Below are 21,241 nucleotides of genomic sequence, written 5' to 3' on the forward strand. Positions count from 1 at the left end.
ACATTGAATGAGTTGGAAAACATCATTTTGAAATATTTTTGAGATCTCTATTAGTGTAATGTTATGCATAAAGAATAAAACTATGTCTATGCATTTAGTTTAAGAAGTGCTTTGCAACTGAAATAGCAGAATTCTGTTTACCATTATTATGTTCATAGTTTAAGGGATTTCAGTTTTTCTTAATACATAATTTAATTTTTCCTTAATGTCAGTACTTCCCAGGAAAGCCACACCTAAAAGTCCTATAATTTTTTTCTCTTTTCTACTTTTGAACACACTTTTACAAACCTTCAAAATTCAGTGATTTATAAGATCATTGAAATACAGTTTGTATACAGATTGTTAAATAGTTTGGGTAGGAACAATAAAGTTCCCAAGTTTGAATTTCTTTGTTTTTTTTTGAGTAGTTCACTTGTGGCCTCAACATCCTCTCCCGCACTTTCTTCCAGGACATTGAAACCATATATAATGCTTCCCAGGACTGAAATTTTGTTCAAGTACCTGAAAGATAACAGATGCTGCTGTGCTCCTCATAGCAGAGAATAGTGCTAAACCAGCCAAAACACATCACTGGAACATAACCCCAGCAGCAAAATGGTTGTGGTGATTGGTAAAGGGAAATTGTGCTATAGTAGAGTAGATGACTTTCCCCATCTGCTGGATTCCATCAGCAAGTCCTGGCAACACCCCTTCAACAATGGCCCGTGTTCTTCTGTTGAGAAATCCACTTATACTAGGAAGCAAAATCTGTTAAAAAAGACTGTACTGAGGAGTGAATGAATCTGACATGTATCTGTTTTTAAACTGTTTTCCCCAGTTCGTAGGAGCTACCTAATATTATTCTGACTGCAGGTTTTTTTTAACTTTAAAGATTGCATATGTTTATAATTACAAAAACTTACAAATTCCCTTTTTTATTCCAGATTTTTAAATGTATCTTTATAGAATTGACATCATTCTCTCCATATAGTTTTATATCAGTATTTTGTTTATTAATATAATATTTATATTCACTTAATATTATATATGTGTTTATATTTATTATATTTTATTAATGCTCTTTAAAAACATCATTTATAATGCTGGCATAATATGGCCATTCCATAATTTATTTATATATTTTTAAATGAACACTTTTGGGGGGATACTTTTGTAAAGGACATTAATCTTTTTTATTAATCATAAATAATAGTGATGTTTTTAACTGGGAGAATAAAGGCTTTTTTTCCTGAAAGGATAAATCTTTTTTTTTTAAATAAATGCTTATTCATTTTTGAGAGAGAGAGAGAGAGAGAGGAGAGAGGAGGGGCATAGAGAGAGGGGGACAGAGATGATCTAAAGTGGATTCTGCACTGACAGCAGTGAGTCCGATGCGGGGCTCGAACTCACACACTATGAGATTGTGATCTGAGCTGAAGTTGGACACTGTACTGTCTAACCTACCCAGGTGCCCCCAAAGGATAAATATTTTGATAGAAATGTTTATATAGATATTTTAAAAGTTATTTATTTATTTTGAGAGAGCTCAAGCAAGGGAGGGGTAGAGAGAGAGGGGGAGAGAGAATCCCAAGCAGGCTTTGCACTGTCAGCGTGGAGCCCGATGCAGGGCTCAAACCCATGAACCATGAGATCATGACCTGAGCCAAAACCAAGAGTTGGGTGCTTAACCAGCTGAGCCACTCAGACCCCCCAGAAATGTTTATATAGTAAGAGAGAATTGGGTACCTGTCTAGATGAGCTTTTCCTGTTTCAGTCTGTCATGTCATGTTAAAAGTTTAGTATTTAGGGCATATATTTTAGGTAATTTTCTAGATGAAAATTTTCTGGATAATATTTGCAAAGATTATGCTGCAGATCCCACAGGTTAATGCTGGAGACCTAAAAGGGAAGGAAAACCATCATTTGTTGAAGCCCCAGGCCTTACATATTAATGGCTAGCAGCTTTATGACTGGTATCTCATATAACCTTGTAATTTAGAAAATCTTGTGCTCATTTTGTAGGTGAAGAAGCAGGTTTAGAATTGTAACCAAACTTTAAGACCACATGGATTGCATGAATGAAACATTTTAAGTTATTTTAATAGAGTTGTATTGAAGCTCCACTCTTATAGTCATGTTTACCTCAGATTAGTTGCATGACTAATTCTAATTATATAATTCTGATTAGTTGTATAACTAGTTCATAACTAATTGTGGTTCTAGACCACAAAGTCAGGGGTTTATTACATTTCTTACCTAATTTATTATAATGTTTAACTATATGATAATTTGCCATAGACTTAATTTTATGATCACATGAGCTAATATTTTTAAATATTATATTTTAATTTCATTCTTTAAAATAAACTTGTTTTTAGTCACATATACTTTTGTATGAAAAGCAATGTAAATTCTTTTATATAGAAAGTAACCAAAAATAAATACCTAATCAGTAAAATTAAAAGTGTGTATCTAGGGGCGCCTGGGTGGCTCCGTCGGTTAAGCATCCGGCTTTGGCTCAGGTCATGATCTCACAATTCGTGAGTTCAAGCCCCGTGTCGGGCTCTGTGCTGACAGCTCAGAGCCTGGAGCCTGCTTCACATTCTGTGTATCCCTCTCTCTCTGCCCCTTCCCTGCTCATGCTCTGTCTCTCTCTGTCTCAAAAATAAATAAACATTAAAAAAAATTTAAAAAAAGTGTGTATCTACAATAATCTCTAAGATCACTTCTCAGTGTCCCCTGCTACACCTTGGAAAGTTTTATTAATTTGAGAGAGAAGTTGCTCTCTGAATAATGGAACATAACTCCAAGTGAGTATAAAAACTGTTACAAAGATTCTATGAATATTTTAAGATTCTCAAGTGAATTGCAGCAAGCCTAACTATTTTTTTAGAACGAGAAAGTGTTTAGGATTTCCTGGGCTCCCAACTTTGTAATATGTGCTAGGATTGAGTCTCTTCCATGCAATCCCTTTCTGACTGCTGTGTAGTCATTGGGTCAACATCAGATGCACCACTGGCCCTCAACTCTATAGTTACATACTAAAAAGGCACATTTCTAGCTATGCCTTTGTGACTGGATTCGATCTTTGAAAAACACCATTGTTTATGGCCCCGAGGAAAGGGCCAGTACTACAAGTATGAATATTTCTGACAGCAAATGTGTGGGTCATATTTCCCAATCCAACCATTTCTTTCACTCCCCAGACACAACTGGGTGTCCTACAATTTAGTTTCTGATGCTAACAGCTCAGAGTTAGTGCAGCCCCCACAGGTTAAGGAGTCATTGCCACAAGATGCCCCTACTTCAGATATCAATTGCAAGTTGTTACTCGTGACCAATGTACTACAAAGGCTGGGGCTTCCTACAGCTCCCTTCTCGGGTTTGATCATTTGCTGGAATGGTTCACAGAACTCAGGAAAGCACGTTATATTTACTGGTTTACAATTCAGGGACAGCCAAAAGGAAGGGATGTACAGGGCAGGGTTGGGGTGAGGAGAGTATGTACAGAACTTTCATCCCTCTCCAGGTACATCACCCTCACAGTATCTTGATGTGTTTAATCCTGAAGCTTTCTGAACCCTGTTGTTTAAGGTTTGTTTGGTTTTTAAAGTTGCAGCATAGTTAATGTACAGTGTTATTTTCATTTCAGGGATACAATATAGTGATTAAGTAATTCTGTACATTTACTCAGGGCTCATCATGATAAGTGTACTCTTAATCCCCTTCACCTATGTCACCCATCCTGCCACCCATCTCACTTCTGGCAACCATAGTTTGTCCTGTATAGTTAAGAGTTTGTTCCTTGGTTTATCTTTATTTTTCTTTGTTTTGTCTTAAATTTCATGTAAGAGTGGAATCATGTATTTATCATTCTCTGATTGATTTATTTTGTATGTGTACACACACACACACACACACACACACACACACATGCACACACACACACACACACACCACAACTTCTTTATCCATTTGTCTATCCATGGACCTTTGGGCTCCTTCCCTAATTTGGCTATTGTAAATAATGCCGCAATAAACATAGGGGTGCATATATCTTTTTGAATTGGTGTTTTCATATTCTTTGGGCAAATACCAAGTAGTGGAATTACTGAATCATGTAGTAATTCTATTTTTAATGTTTTGAGAAATCTCTACACTGTTTTCCAGACTGCCTACACTAGTTTGCACCAGCAGTGCATGAGGGTTTCCCTTTCTCCATATCCTCACTAACACATGTTTCTTGTGTTTTTGATTTTAGCCTATCTGACAAGTGAGAGGTGATATCTCATTGTAGTTTTGATTTGCATTTTCCTGATAATAAGTGTAGATTTGATTTGCATTTTCCTGGTAATGAGTAATGTTGAGCATCTTTTCATGTGTCTGTTGGTCATCTGGATGTCTTCTTTGGAGAAATGTCTATTCATGTCTTCTGTCCATTTTTTTTAGTTATATTATTTGTGTTTTGGGTGTTGAGTTTTATAAATTCTTTATATAGTTTAGATACTAATCCTTTATTGGATGTGTCATTTGCAAATATTTTTTGCATTCAGTAAGTTGTCTTTTAGTCATGTTGATTGTTTCCTTTGCCGTGCAGATGCTTTTTATTTTGATGTAGTTCCAATAGTTTATTTTTGCTTTTATTTCTCTTGCCTGGGGAGACCTATCTAGAAAAATGCTATGGCAATGTCAGAGAAATTACTGCCTGTGCTCTCTCCCAGGATTTTTATGGCTTAAGGTCACATATTTAGGAACTTAGTCCATTTTGCATTTTAGAGCTTTTGTGGAGGCTCATTTGTCACACAATTGAATAAACCATCGTCTATTGGCAATTTAACTTAATCACCAGCCCCTGTCCCCTCCACTGAGGTAAGAGGTGCAGCTGAAGTGCCAATCCTCTAATCATGCCTTGGTCTTTCTGGTGGCCTGCTTCAATCCTGAAGCTATTTCAGGGCCCCCAACTACCAGTCAGTCATCGTATTAGCATACAAAAGATGCTTTTATCTATTCTAAGATTCCAGGAGTCTTAGAAGCTCTGTGTCAGGAACGAGACTAAGACCAAATATTTCACCCAATGGTGCTCTTCTCACCCATACCTCTCAGGAAATTCCAAGAGTTTTAGGAGCTCTCTGCCAGGAACTGGATCAAAGACCAAATATATTTCATTTTATATTACAGTATCACAGTGAGTATGATTTGAATAGCAAGCAGGGAGGATAATTTTGGAGATGCATTTAAGACACACTGATGAAGCATGAGGTGAGTTGTAAGCAGGCTGCCTATGAGGGGCTGCTTAGTGTGATTTTATGTAAGAGGCAGAAGTGTGATTACCTGTTAGTATTCAGCTATCATATATATAAATAAAGTACTGTTAATTTACCTCTTAATTCTTCTTGAGCACTATTCATGGGTACTTTGTGCATATCTATTCCCATTACCTCTCTCCAAGAGCTCTTATTTCTACCAGAAATATTTAGAATCAGAGACAAGTTTGGTTTCTTAAGTATATATCAGAAAAAAATTATTTTTTAAAATTTTTTAGTTTTTTATTTTTATAAGATTTTATTTTTAAGTAATCTCTATGCCCAACATGAGGGCTGAACTCACGACCCTAAAATCAAGAATCATATGCTACACTGAGCCAGGCAGGTGCCCCTAATTTTTAATTTTGAGAGTTTTAATTTTAATTCCAGTTAGTTAACATACAGTGTTATGTTAGTTTCAGGTATACAATATAGTGATTCAACACTTCTGTACATTGCTGGGTGCTTGTCACAACAATTGCACTCCTTAATCCCTGTCACCTATTTCACCCATCCCTTCTGGGAACCATCAGTTTCTTCTGTATAGTTAAGAGTCTGTTTCTTGGTTTGCCTCTCCCTTTTTTTCCCCTTTGCTCCTTTGTTTTGTTTCTTAAATTCTGCATATGAGTGAAATCATATGGCACTTGTTTTTCTCTGACTTATTTCACTTAGCATAAATTCTAGCTCCATCCCTGTCATTATAAATGGCAAGATTTCATTCTTTTTTACGGCTGAGTAGTATTTCATTTTATATATACTTTATATTTTATATACAAAATATAATTTTGTGTATATGTATGTGTGTGTATACACACACATACATATACACAAAATTTTATGAACTTCTTTACCCATTCATCAGTCGATGGACATTTGGGTTCTTTTCATAATTTTTAAAAATTTCTTTAAATCCAAGTTAGTTAACATATAGCGTAATAATGGTTTCAAGAGTAGCATTTTTTCCTTCCTGTCCCCTATGTTCAACTGTTTTGTTTCTTAAATTACACATACAAGTGCAATTATATATTTGTCTTTCTCTGACTTATTTTGCTTAGCATAATACATTCAGATTCCGTCCATGTTTTTGCAAATGGCAAGATTTCATTCTTTTTGATTGCCAAGTAATATTCCATTGTGTATATCCAGATAGATAGATAGATAGATAGATAGATAGATAGATAGATATACACAGATATACTACATCTTCTTTATCCATTCATCAGTCAGTGGACATTTGGGCTCTTTTCGTAATTTGGCTATTATTGATAGTGCTGCTACAAACATTGGGATGCATGTGCCCCCTTTGAATCAGCATTTTTGTATCCTTCGGATAAATACCTAGAAGTGCAATTGTTGGGTCGTAGGGTAACTGTATTTTTAATTTTTTGAGGAATCTCCATATTGTTTTCTAGAGCAACTGCACCAGTTTGCATTTCCACTAACAGTGCAAAAATGTTCCCCTTTCTCCTCATCCTTGCCAACATCTTTTGTTTCCTGAGTTGTTAATTTTAGCCATTGTGACAGGTGTGAAGTGGTATCTCATTGTGGTTTAGATTTGTATTTCTCTAATGATGAGTGATGTTGAGTATCTTTTCATGTGTCTTTTAGCCATCTAGATGTCTTCTTTGGAAAAATATAATTCAAAAATAATAAATATATAAAATATAAAAATAAAACAAATATTAAAATATTTAAAAATATAAATATATTTATATAAATATATGTATTTATATAAGTATAAATATAATAATTATCATTGATAATGTTGCCATAAGCATCAGGGTACATGTGTCTTTTGAAATAAGTTATTTTTGTATCTTTTGAGTAAATACCTGGTAGTGCAATTCCTGGATCAGAGGGTAGTTCTATTTTTAACTTTTTGAGGAACACTCCTACCATTTTCCAGAGTGGCTGCACCAGTTTGGATTCCCACCAACAGTTCATGAGGGTCCCTTTTTCTATACATCTTCACCAACACCCGATGTTTATGCTGCTTTTGATTTTAGCCATTCTGACAAGTGTGAGGTGATACCTCATTGTAGTTTTGATTTGCATTTCCTTGATGGTAAGTTATGATGAACACTTTTTCATGTGTCTGTTGGCCACCTGGATATCTTTGGAGAAATGTCTGTTCATGTCTTCTGCCAATTTTTTTTTGGTTGGACTATTTATGTTTTGGGTGTTGGGTTTTATAAGTTCTTTATATATTTGGATACTAATCTTTTATCAGATATGTCATTTGCAAATATCTTTCCATACGTTGGCTATTGCACAACTTACTGTTTTTTTAGTGACATGGCAATCAAAAATTTCAGGGCAGCTATTGAAGGTGCTGCTGGTATGGCAGTAACATTTTTAACAGGTTACTTCAGTATATTTATCCAAGATAGTATGTATTTTCCCCATTTTTCCATCATAGTAGTGGTTGTTAGGGAGCTGACCATCCTTCATGGGAGGCCACCTAAGCCATTGCTTACATTTCCTTTCTCAGGACAAAGTTCCGGAGAACATGGTGTCTTGAGCTGTGTTACAACTTGCTTCTATGAATTCTGTATAAGCACTTATACAAATTTAAGGAACTGCTATGTATTTAGGCTCATGGTTTTCTTAACTGTATTTCACTCACTACAGAGTTATGGGAACATTTTTGTAAAGTGCTGTTGGCATAGAATTTGTTTTCTACTATAGCTAACAAACCTTGTAGACCTTGATGAAGGAACTGAGAGGAAAGGATGCCTTCTTCTAGTATTGACTTGTTTTCTTTTTGTTTAAGCATCACACATTGATTGGGGAAAGTGATTTATAAAATTCTTGCCTGGCTGTCAGAACAGAGTCTACACCTGTTTTGTTTGGGCTGTATTGTTGAACAGTAACTCTGTGATACTAATATTTTCAGTGTAATATATATATATATTATATATATTATATATATATATATATAAAATATATATAATATATATATATATGTATGTTTGTGTTTCTCGACCTTTTTGCTCTCAGGACTCCCTATGCACTTAAATTTTTGAGGATCCCAAAGAGGTTTCCTTTCATCTTGTCATGTCCTTTCCTTTTTGCCTTCCCTTCCCATGGGTTTATTCTATGTATATTTACTTGCTGGAAGTTAAAACAGGAAAAGTTTTAAATGTGTTTAACTGTATTTAACTGTATTAATTCATTTGAAAGTAGCAACAATACATTCATAAATAGTTACATTTGTTTTCATAAAAAACTAACAATATCCCCAAATCATAAAAAACAAAGAAGGGAATGGTATTGTTTCACATTATTTGCACAAGTGTTTAATATTAGATTTAATAGAAATAATTGGATTCTTATATCTGCTTCTGCATTCAGTGTGCTGCATTATGTTCTGGTTGAAGTATGTAAAGAAAGTCCAGCTTCACACAGATAGGAGATTGGATGGGGTACCATATTTCAGTAGCCTTTTCAGATAATTACGGATATTCTTCTTTGACACTACACCAAAGCTTGGCATATGTTAGTTTTTTTAAAGGTTAGTTGCATTGTGGAATCTGAAATCACGTCAATGAACTCTTTGTACTCTGTTAAGCTACAGATTCATTGGTGTGTCTTGCACTTTGAGTGATTCTTTTACAGATGCTTCATTTTGTAACAGCATCCATTGGTAAACAGTTACATAGGTCTCTTTATGTAATATTTAAAAATTACATTTGATATTATCTCCATCAATCTCATCACAAACAGCTTTAAGTATTGGGAAGCTATCAAGCTTATAGTAGTGGATACACATTTTCTAGAATTCTAATTTTGACTCATAGACTTGAATTTACCATTGTCAACAAATACTCTGAATAGTTTTTTTTTTATTAAAATGACAGTCTTTTTGTTCCCTTTCATGAAAATTCCTGCCAGACCCAAGTCTGAGTAACCATAGTTTGTCTGTTAATCATTCTTTTAAGTAAAAATGGTGTCCCGTGAAAGACACAGCTTATCCATCTTGCAATTCAATTAATTGCATATGTGCTTTTCCCCAAGACAACTATTGAACTTCATTGTGCAGCAGAAGTACTGTATGAATATATCCCATGTTTATCACAAATTTAATAAAATAGATGCCAGGGTGAGATAGACAAATAACGTCTTTGTGTTATTATGAAAGTAATTCTGACCATCCAGACCCTGTGAAATTGTCCTTTGTGTCTCTGGGAGTCCACAGACCTTACTTTGAGAACTGCTGTTAAACTATTAGCTCTTCTTTTGTTCTCGTTGGGAATACAGTAACTGCTGGTAATGTTTTCACAGATTTACCAAACTTTGATGCCCTTACGCCAAGGGATTTTTCATTTGCCTCACTCGCTCCTGAATCTACAGCAAAGTGTAGCATTCAGGATGAGACTCAGATCTGTGTACAATCTTCTGATTGTTGGTATGCTGTTATAAAAGAGGATATAATTTTTTGGGGCGCCTGGGTGGCTCAGTCGGTTAAGTGTCCGACTTCGGCTCAGGTCATGATCTCGGCTCAGGTCATGAGTTCGAGCCCCGTGTCAGGCTGTGTGCTGACAGCTCAGAGCCTGGTGCCTGCTTCCGATTCTGTGTCTCCCTTTCTCTCTGCCCCTCCCCTGCTCATGCTCTGTCTCTCTCTGTCTCAAAAGTAAAAATAAAAACATCAAAAAAATTTTAAAAAAGAGGATATAATTTTAGTAATAAAAACATTGGTAATTCATTAAATGCCTGCAGTGTCTATGTCTTTTTATGTTTGATAATTTCTACCTTGCCCTTTTATTTTACAAGGATGTTGTGAGAACTAATTTGATATTTAACAACTGTAAGAATCTATTTTTATCACATCACATGTTTTAAAATACATCATGTTGTGAGGTAATTATGTACTAATGAGTACAGTGACTCATTTAGGGGTTCATTAGTCAACTATAGTTGAAGAAAGAGAGGAAGAGAGGAAATTCCTAGGCATAGTGATGCCAAATGATCGAAACGTCTCAAAGCTGCAATAAAAAAAACATTTTTCGTCATCTGTATATTGGAAGTAGAAGTATTTTTTTTAAAAAACTAAGTAGATGAAGGTGTACTAAAATGGAACCAAGAAGTGTGGAGGTTCCTCAAAAAATTAAAAATAGACCTACCCTATGACCCAGCAGTAGCACTGCTAGGAATGTACCCAAGGGATACAAGAGTACTGACGCATAGGGGCACTTGTACCCCAATGTTTATAGCAGCACTCTCAACAATAGCCAAATTATGGAAAGAGCCTAAATGTCCATCAACTGATGAATGGATAAAGAAATTATGGTTTATATATACAATGGGGTACTACGTGGCAATGAGAAAGAATGAAATATGGCCCTTTGTAACAACGTGGATGGAACTGGAGAGAGTGTTATGCTAAGTGAAATAAGCCATACAGAGAAAGACATATACCATATGTGTTCACTCTTATGTGGATCCTGAGAAACTTAACAGGAACCCATGGGGGAGGGGAAGAAAAAAAAAAGAGGTTAGAGTGGGAGAGAGCCAAAGCATAAGAGACTCTTTAAAACTGAGAACAAACTGAGGGTTGATGGGGGATGGGAGGGAGGGGAGGGTGGGTGATGGGTATTGAGGAGGGCACCTTTTGGGATGAGCACTGGGTGTTGTATGGAAACCAATTTGACAATAAATTTCATATATTTAAAAAAAATAAAATAAAATGGAACCAGGAGCAGGAGTAGAGGCTAAAAGGGAGAGTTTTCATTTGAAGTAATGTGATGAAAGTTTTAGATATCCCAAAGGATTCCCCACACCCAAAACCTTCTTGGTTCCCTAAGGGATTGAGATTTGTTGTTAAATGAATGTCATTAATCTATGAAAAGCAATAGCCAGCTTAGTCTGTGGTTGACCAATGCATGGGTCAAGAGTAAGCAAGAGTTCTTGGGAGATGGAGGAGAGGATGAAGAAATTTCAGCAGGACAGAATGTTTACCTTCAAAAATGTGCCAGTGATTTTGACTTTTAAAGCTAAAGTAAAATATGAATAATCATCTGATTAAATGCACTATCTTTTCCCCCTCATAAAATATTGTAGCATTTAATTGATAAACAGATCAAATGAAAATAAGATGATTAGATGGATTTTACATAATAATGTATATATTAAGTATGTCACTTTAGACTTTACAAAGAACTCCAGCACTTTAGATTTTATTTTTTTTAAATGTTTATTTATTTTGACAGAGAGAGAATGCATGTGCATTCAATCAGGGGTGGGGCAGAGAGAGAGAAAGAGAGAGAGAGAATCCCAAGTAGGTTCCGCAATGTCAGCTCAAAGCCTAACATGGAGATCAATCCCATGAACATGAACCCTGGGGTCATGACCTGAGCCAAAATCAGGAGTTGGATGCTTAACCAACTGAGCCACCCAAGCACCCCAGCACTTCAGATTTTAAAGAGAAGTTTTACATTTACTATTTCACTTTAAAATTAAAAAGAAAAAAAAAAGCTCTTAAGTAGGTGAGAAAGGAATTCTCACTATGTGAGAATCTATTTACCCAAAGCCGTAAGCCTTTAGATCAAAGACTTTGAATTAAAAAAAAAAAAAATTTATGTTTTATTTATTATTTTTGAAAGAGAAACACAGCGCGAGTGGGGAAGGAGCAGAGAGAGAGGGAGATACAGAATCCGAAGCAGGCTCCAGGTTCTGAGCTATCAGCACAGGGCCAGACACGGGGCTTGAACCCATGAGCTGTAAGATCATGACCTGAGCTGAAGCTGGTCACTTAACCGACTGAGCCCCAAAGGGCTTGAATTTAAAACTAGGTCTCTGGAATAACAGTTCCCTGTACTTGGTGCTGCACAGTGTTGCTGCCTTGCCACTTTTAAGTGATGGGATTACATAGTTATGTTCACTGTGTATTCTGGCCTGGAGATTATCCAAACAGAAGATAAATACTCTTTGGGCCAGAGTACAACATCACCTTTGGGGAAGGACATCTGTAGAGCAAGATTCTCTACCAGGTCACTGTTGAGAAAGTTTGGGAAGTGTTCAATTTGAGTCAGGATGTCCTAGGTCAAGTCTTGCTCTGGGTCTTGCCCACACTATCTGGCTCCATTGTTAGGAATTGTCCTTTTCCACTACTTCTTTCTCTTTGTTAGGCTTTTAGGAGATAATAGTATTTCCTCCATCCCTAAAGATATTTTGAGAACTCTGCACATTTACTTATGACCAATCAAAGGGATAAGGGCATCATCTATCTTGTATGTTTCAACCTTTTATAATAAAGTAAGTGATATGGTAAACTTATAGTGTGTCAGGAAGAGGCAATAGCTATTCAAACCCAAAGGATTTCTTTTAGTTTAGATCCCAGTTTTAGTGTGTATGTGGGAGATATTAGCCTGTAAGTTAAGGACCTAATGGTATTTCAAATTCTTGGTCGACTTTTCACTCCCATCTTTCATTTGTCAAATCTAAGTGTTCACAGAAAGTCTTCTATTCTGTATTATAGGGAGACTGAGGTGGAAGTTATTTCTGTTTAGCATCAGATTACTTCACTGCAAACATTCTTACCTTTTGTTTTGCTTTCAAACACTGCCTGGCTGAATACTAAGCATTTTCTGTAGATGATGATGATGATACCACTACCACCATGGAAGCAGGAACATTCCCTTTCACTTCAGTTGGCATTTGATGTCTTTTGAGTTATTTTCAGCCTCATTTAGCCCATCTTATTTTTCCATCTCAGCAAATCTATTTTGACTTTTTTTTTTAGAACAGGTAAGTCAACAAGGCAAGGGCTGGAGCGCACTGATTCACAGGAGCACCTGTGCTTGGGACTTGAGGACAGTGCTCCACAGTTTTGATTTGTAAGACTGTGACAGCTACTGGTGAGGAGTTTTAGAATGTGTCACAGCTGTAGATGTTAAGTACTAGATGTGCTGTGATGGCTGCCACCTGCCCTGGTATACTGTCCCCTGCTATAGACATGAGGAATTTTTTTCTCTTAACCTGTTAGGTCTTTCTGTATTTTTCTGGCCTTCTATAAAATTTGGTAAAATGGTATTTTTTGTGGAGTAGATCTCTGCCTCTTTCACATTAACAGATGTATGTGCTTAAGAGACTTAACCCTCGGGGGGCATTATATTGAATAAATAAGATTTGAAAAGGAATTGTCCTTCATATTCATGTGATAGCAGTGTATTGCTTGGCATCTGATAGGTGCTCTATAAATATTGTTATGAATTCTTGAACCCAAAAATTAAATGACATTCAATTAATAAATTTTTGTTTAGCCACATACAATGTTAGGTGAAGAAATGAAAAATATTGGCAAGGCAGTTACTGGGCTAGCAAATTCCTCTGCTAGTTGGAAGGTAATCTCACAGATAAAAGCTGCTTTACCATGTGAGTTGTTAATGGTAGCAGTGGAAACACAGAAGTGAAATTGAAGGAGGGGACAGTTTAGTCATTCCTGGCAGGAATGGGGAGGGTGTCAAAAGGAGACTCATTGTCGGGCCATTAGATCTGATCTAGCGCTTGAAGATGAGGAGGATGAAAAGGACATTCCTTTTGTTCTGCTTCTGTCAGAATGTATTTGAAAGATAAAATAGGTTTCCTGTCTGACATTAATATCACAGGTACTTTGGAATGTTTGCTTCTTTTATAACCAGGGTGAATTTTCCCTGGGTCCCATGCTCACAGTGTTTTCATGCCTTGATTTGTAAGAATTGCCCGAGGTTACATCGATTGAGGAGGAAGTGGAAGAAACAGAGTCTTGGGCGAAGCCTTTGGTCCACCTTTGGCAGACGAAGTCCCCAAACTTTGTGGCTGAACAGGAGTATAACGCAGCCATGGCCAGAATGGAGCCACACTGTGCCATCTGTGCTCTTCTTATGCCATACTACAAGGTAATAAGGGTTGAGGGGTCGCTGCCAAGGTGTCCTTTCACTGCTGCACTTTCTGTATGACCATAAAAACACAGATGAATCACTGTAAGGTAAGTATGCACATGAAAAGGAAGGCATTGATATGTATGTATCCACATGGCTGTTAGCAAACAGAATTTCTGAGTGCTACTTGAAAGACATTTTTCTGATAGTGCTTTATTGTTTTAATTAAATGATTGGTTTATTTGTCCGTCTTGGTTTATTTCAGTCAAGGGGAAGTTCCAACCTTTCTTTCTACCCTTTTCATCAAGAAACACAGAACTTAAAGCGCAACCATAGTAGAAGTATTGCAAAGAGAGAACTTAGCCCTACTTTCTGTTTTGTGTTTGAATATATCACTCTCAATAACATGTCACCTCTGGGCCCACATTTAAAGTGTCTCTCTTTTCCTGTGGAACACACATATGATACAGCAGGACTCAATACAAACCGAATTGTTCAGTTCACCCTCACAGCCAGCTATGCACGGTGCTGTTTTCAATGTTATTTCACATATGTAGTACTGATGGCATTTTAGTTTGCTGTGGGCCACATCTTTAACACTGTCTTGGACAAAGTGATCTTTAGGAATCTAGTAAGGGTGGAACTTCTTGACCTATTTTAAGATATACTATACTATTAAGTGTATCGATGTGAGCATTCTGTTCTGAGTTATATTCTTAATAATTGAATCAGAAGTATTTTGTTTAAGATTGCATCTCTCTTAGAGTCCATGTAAATACTTTCTGTTCAGCCATTTCAAGGCATGAAAATGTGTGATATACCACATTTTCAGACCTTTGTAAATGGAGGAAGTAGTTTTCTCACTTATCTTTGATGTGGCCCTTGTGAGTGACACACATTGTTTTTATTTTCTGTTTAGTCATTGAATGTCTGTGTTTTCTTGGAAAAACTTAACTGTATTGACTCTGATTTCTATATCATAATCTGCCTGTGTATTTTCCCAATAATTAAAAAAATTCTCACTCAAATTATAAGATATAGGGAAATTTATTAATTTAAGAACTCTGGAGATAATAGGATAGTTCATTAAGTAGAATTTCAATTAAGAATTAAATGCTTTTCATATATTTTGGTGAGAGATGACAGTTTTGTTTTGCACATATTTTCTTATTTAGTGACATTTGCCAGATCTTTCTGTCTTGATGTTTTAAAACTTTGTGGTGAGGTGAAAACCTTCAAAAATTCTCTAAAAACTGTTGCACAGATTAAAACTGAGGTCTTTGAATACACTCTTTCAAGTGTGAGCAGGTAAAATTCTTCAGTAAATTAAACCAGGTCTGTTAAACTAGTGGAAATAAAGAAGTGAATAAAAATTCATCAGAAAAATTGATGCTTTCCATGAACTACTTATGTAAGAATATAGTTTTAGCAGGTTATCGCTTTTTGTACAAGCAGATGTACAGAATGTCCTCCTGTTTCTACAGCTTTAGCTTCTGGATGGGAGCCTGAAGAGGAACATTGATAAAAAGCTAATAGTTATATCAAGGAAAGCAACAGGAAGAACAGAAGCTGGAAGTTAGTGCATGGAACCTGTTAGTGGATTTGAGTGACCAGAACAAATGATGAACTTTTTTGCATGTTAATCACTCATGTGAGAATATTATGTTTTTCAGCCAGATAGCAGCAATGAAGAAAATGATTCTAGATGGGAGACAAAATTAGACGAAGTTGTTACTCCGGGAGGAAAGACTAAGCCCCTCATTCCAGAGATGTGTTTTATTTATAGTGAAGAAAATATAGAATATTCTCCGCCTAATGCCTTTCTGGAAGAGGATGGAACAAGTCTTCTGATTTCCTGTGCAAAGTGCTGCGTACGGGTTCATGCAAGTAAATGAATCTCTCATTCATCAGTCGTTAGCTTTCAGTGCTTCACATAGTCTTTTTCTCTTACCCGTTTGTCCCCTGCCAAATGTATTACATTGAACTTTGGCATTTGTAATGGTTAGATCATTCTTTCTCACATTGCTTCTGATGGAAGTATGAGTAAGTATAATAATCCCTTTTTCTACAGTTTTGTGCAGTGTCAGTGAAGAGCAGTTTTGTTTGTTTGTTGTCCAGATAATGGGGTCATTGTGGGGCTCCTTTCATACACTTGAATTTTACTTATTTTAAGATATAGTTTGTAAAAACTTGACTTTAAGCTCACATGTTGATTCATGATTATTTTTCTTTGTGACTTTTTAAAAAGAAAACAATATTTCTTTGGTGGTTTGGGGAATTATTGTTAAATTTAATAATCATAGAGCTTAGTTTTTATTCTTTGTAAGAGTAAGAGATCTCTCTTGCCTTCCAGGGGAGAACAGTCATTACAATTATTTCCCCCCGGACTGAGATGGTAGGGCTCCATACCTGTCTCAGTTTGGTATTTTCACATCATGGATAAATGGAAGATAGTTTTGTTTTTTTTTTTTTTTTTTTTTTTTTTTTTTTTTATTAGCCTGCCTTGTAAATCCTCTGAAATGTGAAAATATTCTAAATCTATTTTAAAGCATTTTAATATTCCAGATCTCACGAAATTATATGTCATATTAACATACTTTTGTAGGGCTTATCTCTGTCATTGTAGCACACAGACAAGGTAGGCATACCTTCTGTATTTACCCCTGAGAAACACCAGTCTTACATTGACTAAGTTGAAATGGTTTCCCTATCATTTATTGATTAATTGCATATTGTCAGCTTCCCCAAGAGATTTGAACATAATGTACTTAAAATATAGCAATTCTTGTACTTGTGTCAGTTTGTAACACACCCATATATATATACACACGTTCACCCTGTATTATTATAGAATATAACAGCCAATTCATCATTTCACAAAAAACTAGGATTTAGTTTTTATTCCTAAATGTACTAGTTATAGAATTTAGCCATAGTATTTCATAAACATGTGTCTGAACTAAACATTTTATAGCCTTGGTTAACTATGATAGGCTTTTCTTTGGTAATCACATTTCTGTTATTTTCTCTTTTATTTAAATGTTATGGAAATTTGATATTAAAAATTACTTCTTTAAGTCTTTTAAAACCCTTTGAAAGAAAGTCGGAATAACACATGTTTGTTGGTACTGTATAATTGCTGCTTATATTTGCATCATCAGCTATCTCCTTACACAGTTATTTTGAGTCAGACATGTAACTGAATAGACAAGTAAAATTGAAGATACCCCTTCATCACTAACCGTGAATTGTGCATCCTCTGTCCCTATCACTGAAATTAAAACTAATTAAACATTTTTGAAATGTAATTTTAAATTACATTAATTTGCAAAATATGTCAGAGTTTATTTATTGTGTTATTTTAAAACTTCTTCAGATTTTGCTTCATGAATTGCAGCTTATTTTGAAATATGTTTTGTATGAGTAAAGGACTGGACCCAACAATTTAGAAATTTACTTATTGCAAGAATTATCATCAGTATCCTTTGATAACTATTATGAGCATTTAGTAATAATTACGACCCATACTCTCATGTTTCCTGGTGCTGATCCTGTTAGTTATGAGGCATGAGAACCAAAAGTATCTTTGAGACAGCCTGGTTTATGTTTTGTTCTAAGCAGTGAGAATCAAGAATGGTATCATGGCAAGTAATTCCGATTTTATGTATTTAGTGCTAAGATGTATAATATTGCCAAAATATGAAAGACCTAATTCATGGATCCATTCTATTATATTATAGGTTGCTATGGTATCCCTTCTCACGAGATCTGTGATGGATGGCTATGTGCCCGGTGCAAAAGAAATGCATGGACAGCAGTAAGTCGCCTATTTTAATATATTCTAACCCCTCTTCTCACTCTGCCCACTGTGGACACGTTTAAATCTAGCAATAAGGTAAGGCTGTGCACATGCTTTTGTGTGTACTTCTACACTTACCCATCTTTCCAGTCTTTTCTTTTCAAATCATCCTTTCTGGTGGCTCTGTTCATCATTGAAATATTAAATAAATTTCTAGGTGTCACTTCTCTACTCAGGAGCCTACAGAGGTTGCCAGTTCATCAAAGCAAGTCTAAAATATTACTTCATTTTCTGGTGTAGCCCTATTTTGCAATTATTGAAAATGTATTCTAAGTAACAGTCAAGGTGAGGATTCTTGCTGACCCCTAATGAAACCATGCTCATATGTAACTTTTCCACTAACATGAGGTCTTTCCCCCGTTATTCATTCATGCATTCATACTTCAACAAACTTTGGAGTCTGTCCTGTGCTAAGCATTACCATGAACTTGAGACAGAATCTTTCAAAAATAAGATACCCCACTTGGGGGACATAGATTCCTTCTCATTTTAAATTGTTTTTCCTGATGAACCTGTTGAAACTTTAGCTTACATCCAAGCATTGAGTTCTGCTCACCTGTTTTTTCACTTAATCTACCCTGTCACCTGTTTTTTCACTTAATTATGTGCTACCTTGATATTTCTTAAAAAATCTCTTTCAAGAACTATCAGGCATTTTTGAAAGTTAGGACCTGTTATATCTCAACATTGTACCCTTACTCTTGATCTCAGAGCAGATTATTTCAATTGTAATAGTAGCATTTGCTTTATTTCTCAGTGATCTCCAATGACAATGAATTAAATTTCTTTGCAACTAGAGTTAAAAACCTGATGGACAATATAAGGAAAATGCCTTACATGATGAAAATTTATGTCATGATATGTATGTTTAGCTCTCAGGGTTGAAAGAGACATATGGTGACTATAAATTAAACATGTCTGAGAATGTCTTTCTGAGTGATTTTATTGCTGGCATTCACTTTAGATAGTGAGGGGAAAATGGGGGAAAGTATGGACATTCTTTATAGCCCAAATAATCTTATCTATTTGGTGTTAGAGGTACTATCTTCTATTTAAGAAGTCTTTTATTAGTGGGCCCAGAAAACATTTTAATATTTCCTTTGATGTGATCATTATGTTAACAAAAACTATGTAAGTGTAGAGTATCTTAAAATTGGCCAGAAAGTCCTGCTGTAATAAGTGTATTCAATTCTTGTTTACCACGCATATGCTGTGTTTATTGTATGAGCCAACATAAAGCTTTGTAGCATCAGTCTGGTCAGTGATGTCCTCTCATTTACCCTGAAGTATAGGTTTAGAGATTAGAGATATTCTAACCCAGTTCACCAAGGTGTGAACAATTCTCTGTTTCATCCACAGTTACTGCTTGACTCCTGTGCTTACACACTGAGCAGTTCTGTTACCCAAGGTACTATTGTCTTTGCATGGCAGAGCCAGGGCCAGGCCTAAGCCACCCACCCTGATTTTAAGGCTGCTTCTGATAGTTTGTGCTGTTTTCCTTTAGCATGTCTTAAGAAGGAAATACTACATCAATAACTCTTTAGAACTGATTTAAAGCTTCTATTTATGTTAACCTCTCACAACCTTGGAAAATATGTCTTTTGTGTTTTAATCTTGATACCATGTAAATCTCTTTCAAATTGCAATAGAAATTGAAACTTCTTATTTTAAACAAAGTTTAGTTTTCATTCTTTTTTGAGAGAGAGTGCGCGCAAGAGAGCACTCCTGCAAGCATGCACAGGGGAGAGGCAGAGGGAGGGGGAGAGAGAGAATCTTCACCAGGCTCCATGTTCAGTGTGAAGCCTGACTTGGGCCTCAGTCTCACAATCATAAGATCATGGACCTGAGCTGAAATCAAGAGTTAGACTCTTGACTGAGTCACCTCGGTGGCCCAGAAATGGAAATTCCTGAATACAATTTTACAATGATATTTTTAGACCCACATAATATTTCTAAGTGGAAATGACCCAAATTCACAGTGAGCCAGTTGTTTTTTAAACTTACCTGTTTGAGTGAATTTTGTCTAGGAAGCTCTATTCCTACTTTTTTCTCCTTAGAAATCAGTGAATTGCAGTTTAAGCATTGCAGAGAAGTAACTGGTAATATCAATATTTTGGCTTTAACTCCCTTATTTAGTATGGCTGTGTTACAATATTAATTTTTAGCAGACACGTTAAGTATGATTCTTTGGGTTTTGTGGCTGGAATGATTGCATTTTATTTATTTATTTAGTTTATTTACGTATTTGAGATGGATGGAGACAGCATGAGTGGGGAGGGAGCAGAGAGAGGGAGAGAGAGAGAGGGAGAGAGAGAGAGAATCCTAAGCAGGCTCTGTGCTGCCAGCACAAAGTCTGATATGGGGCTTGAACTCACGAACCCGTGAGATCATGACCTGAGCTAAAACCAAGAGTCAGACGCTTTAAGCTTTAACCGAGTGAACCACCAAGTTGCCCCTGGAATGATTGCATTTTATTTTTATTTTATTTTTTTTTTAATTTTTTTTTAACGTTTATTTATTTTTGAGACAGAGAGAGACAGAGCATGAACGGGGGAGGGTCACAGAGAGAGGGAGACACAGAATCTGAAACAGGCTCCAGGCTCTGAGCTGTCAGCACAGAGCCCGACGCGGGGCTCGAACCCACGGACCGTGAGATCATGACCTGAGCCGAAGTCGGATGCTTGACCGACCGAGCCACCCAGGCGCTGATTGCATTTTTAAGTATCCTTAGACCTGACTTCTTCAGGAATCAATCTCACATTGTCAGTTTTAGGTTCCAGAGGAGACTTACAGCTCCTTTTAATGGAGGCTCCAAAGGAGCTGATGGAGATCTAACAGTGCAGGGGTGGGTCAGATGATATTTCATTGCTGGTTTGTACATCACTAACTCTCATTCCGAACTATTTTGTAGGATTTTCTTTTTAAATATACTTTGTGAATGTAAGACTTATTCATCATGGATACAAAATATTTCAATAGCATATTTTGCTTGGGATATATATTTATGCAACAAATGTGATTGTTCCAGCTAATTCTGTTACTTTTATGATGAGTACTTTACACATCTGGAGGCTAGAAAGAACGTAGCCTGAAATACCTTATATTTATCTTTATAAGGTATATGTGAAAGTTGACTGTGGTTCTGTTTTTTAAAGATTCATTTTAAAGAGTTCCCATATGATGACAGATGAATGAATAAAGAAAATGTGGGGTGTGTGTGTGTATATATATATATATATATA

General features: G+C 36.0%; 1 protein-coding gene across 9 annotated transcripts in view; it reads left to right on the forward strand.

Moving 5' to 3' along the window:
• Nucleotides 1–21,241, forward strand: part of KDM4C (lysine demethylase 4C) — a 431,545-nt gene that overhangs the window by 263,992 nt on the left and 146,312 nt on the right. For 7 of the 9 annotated variants that reach the window (XR_006210796.1, XM_042965101.1, XM_015544915.2 and 4 more), the window contains exons 14-16: nt 13,977–14,158; nt 15,814–16,027; nt 17,881–17,957. Coding sequence is in view for 8 of the 9 variants with exons in the window: in XM_042965101.1 (XP_042821035.1) it covers nt 13,977–14,158; nt 15,814–16,027; nt 17,881–17,957 (473 nt within the window). In the remaining variant the exon portion in view is untranslated. The other 2 variants (XM_042965105.1, XM_042965106.1) reach the window with 2 other exon arrangements.

This window comes from Panthera tigris, chromosome D4 (assembly GCF_018350195.1).
Source record: "Panthera tigris isolate Pti1 chromosome D4, P.tigris_Pti1_mat1.1, whole genome shotgun sequence".
Classification (NCBI taxonomy): Eukaryota; Metazoa; Chordata; class Mammalia; order Carnivora; family Felidae; genus Panthera; species Panthera tigris.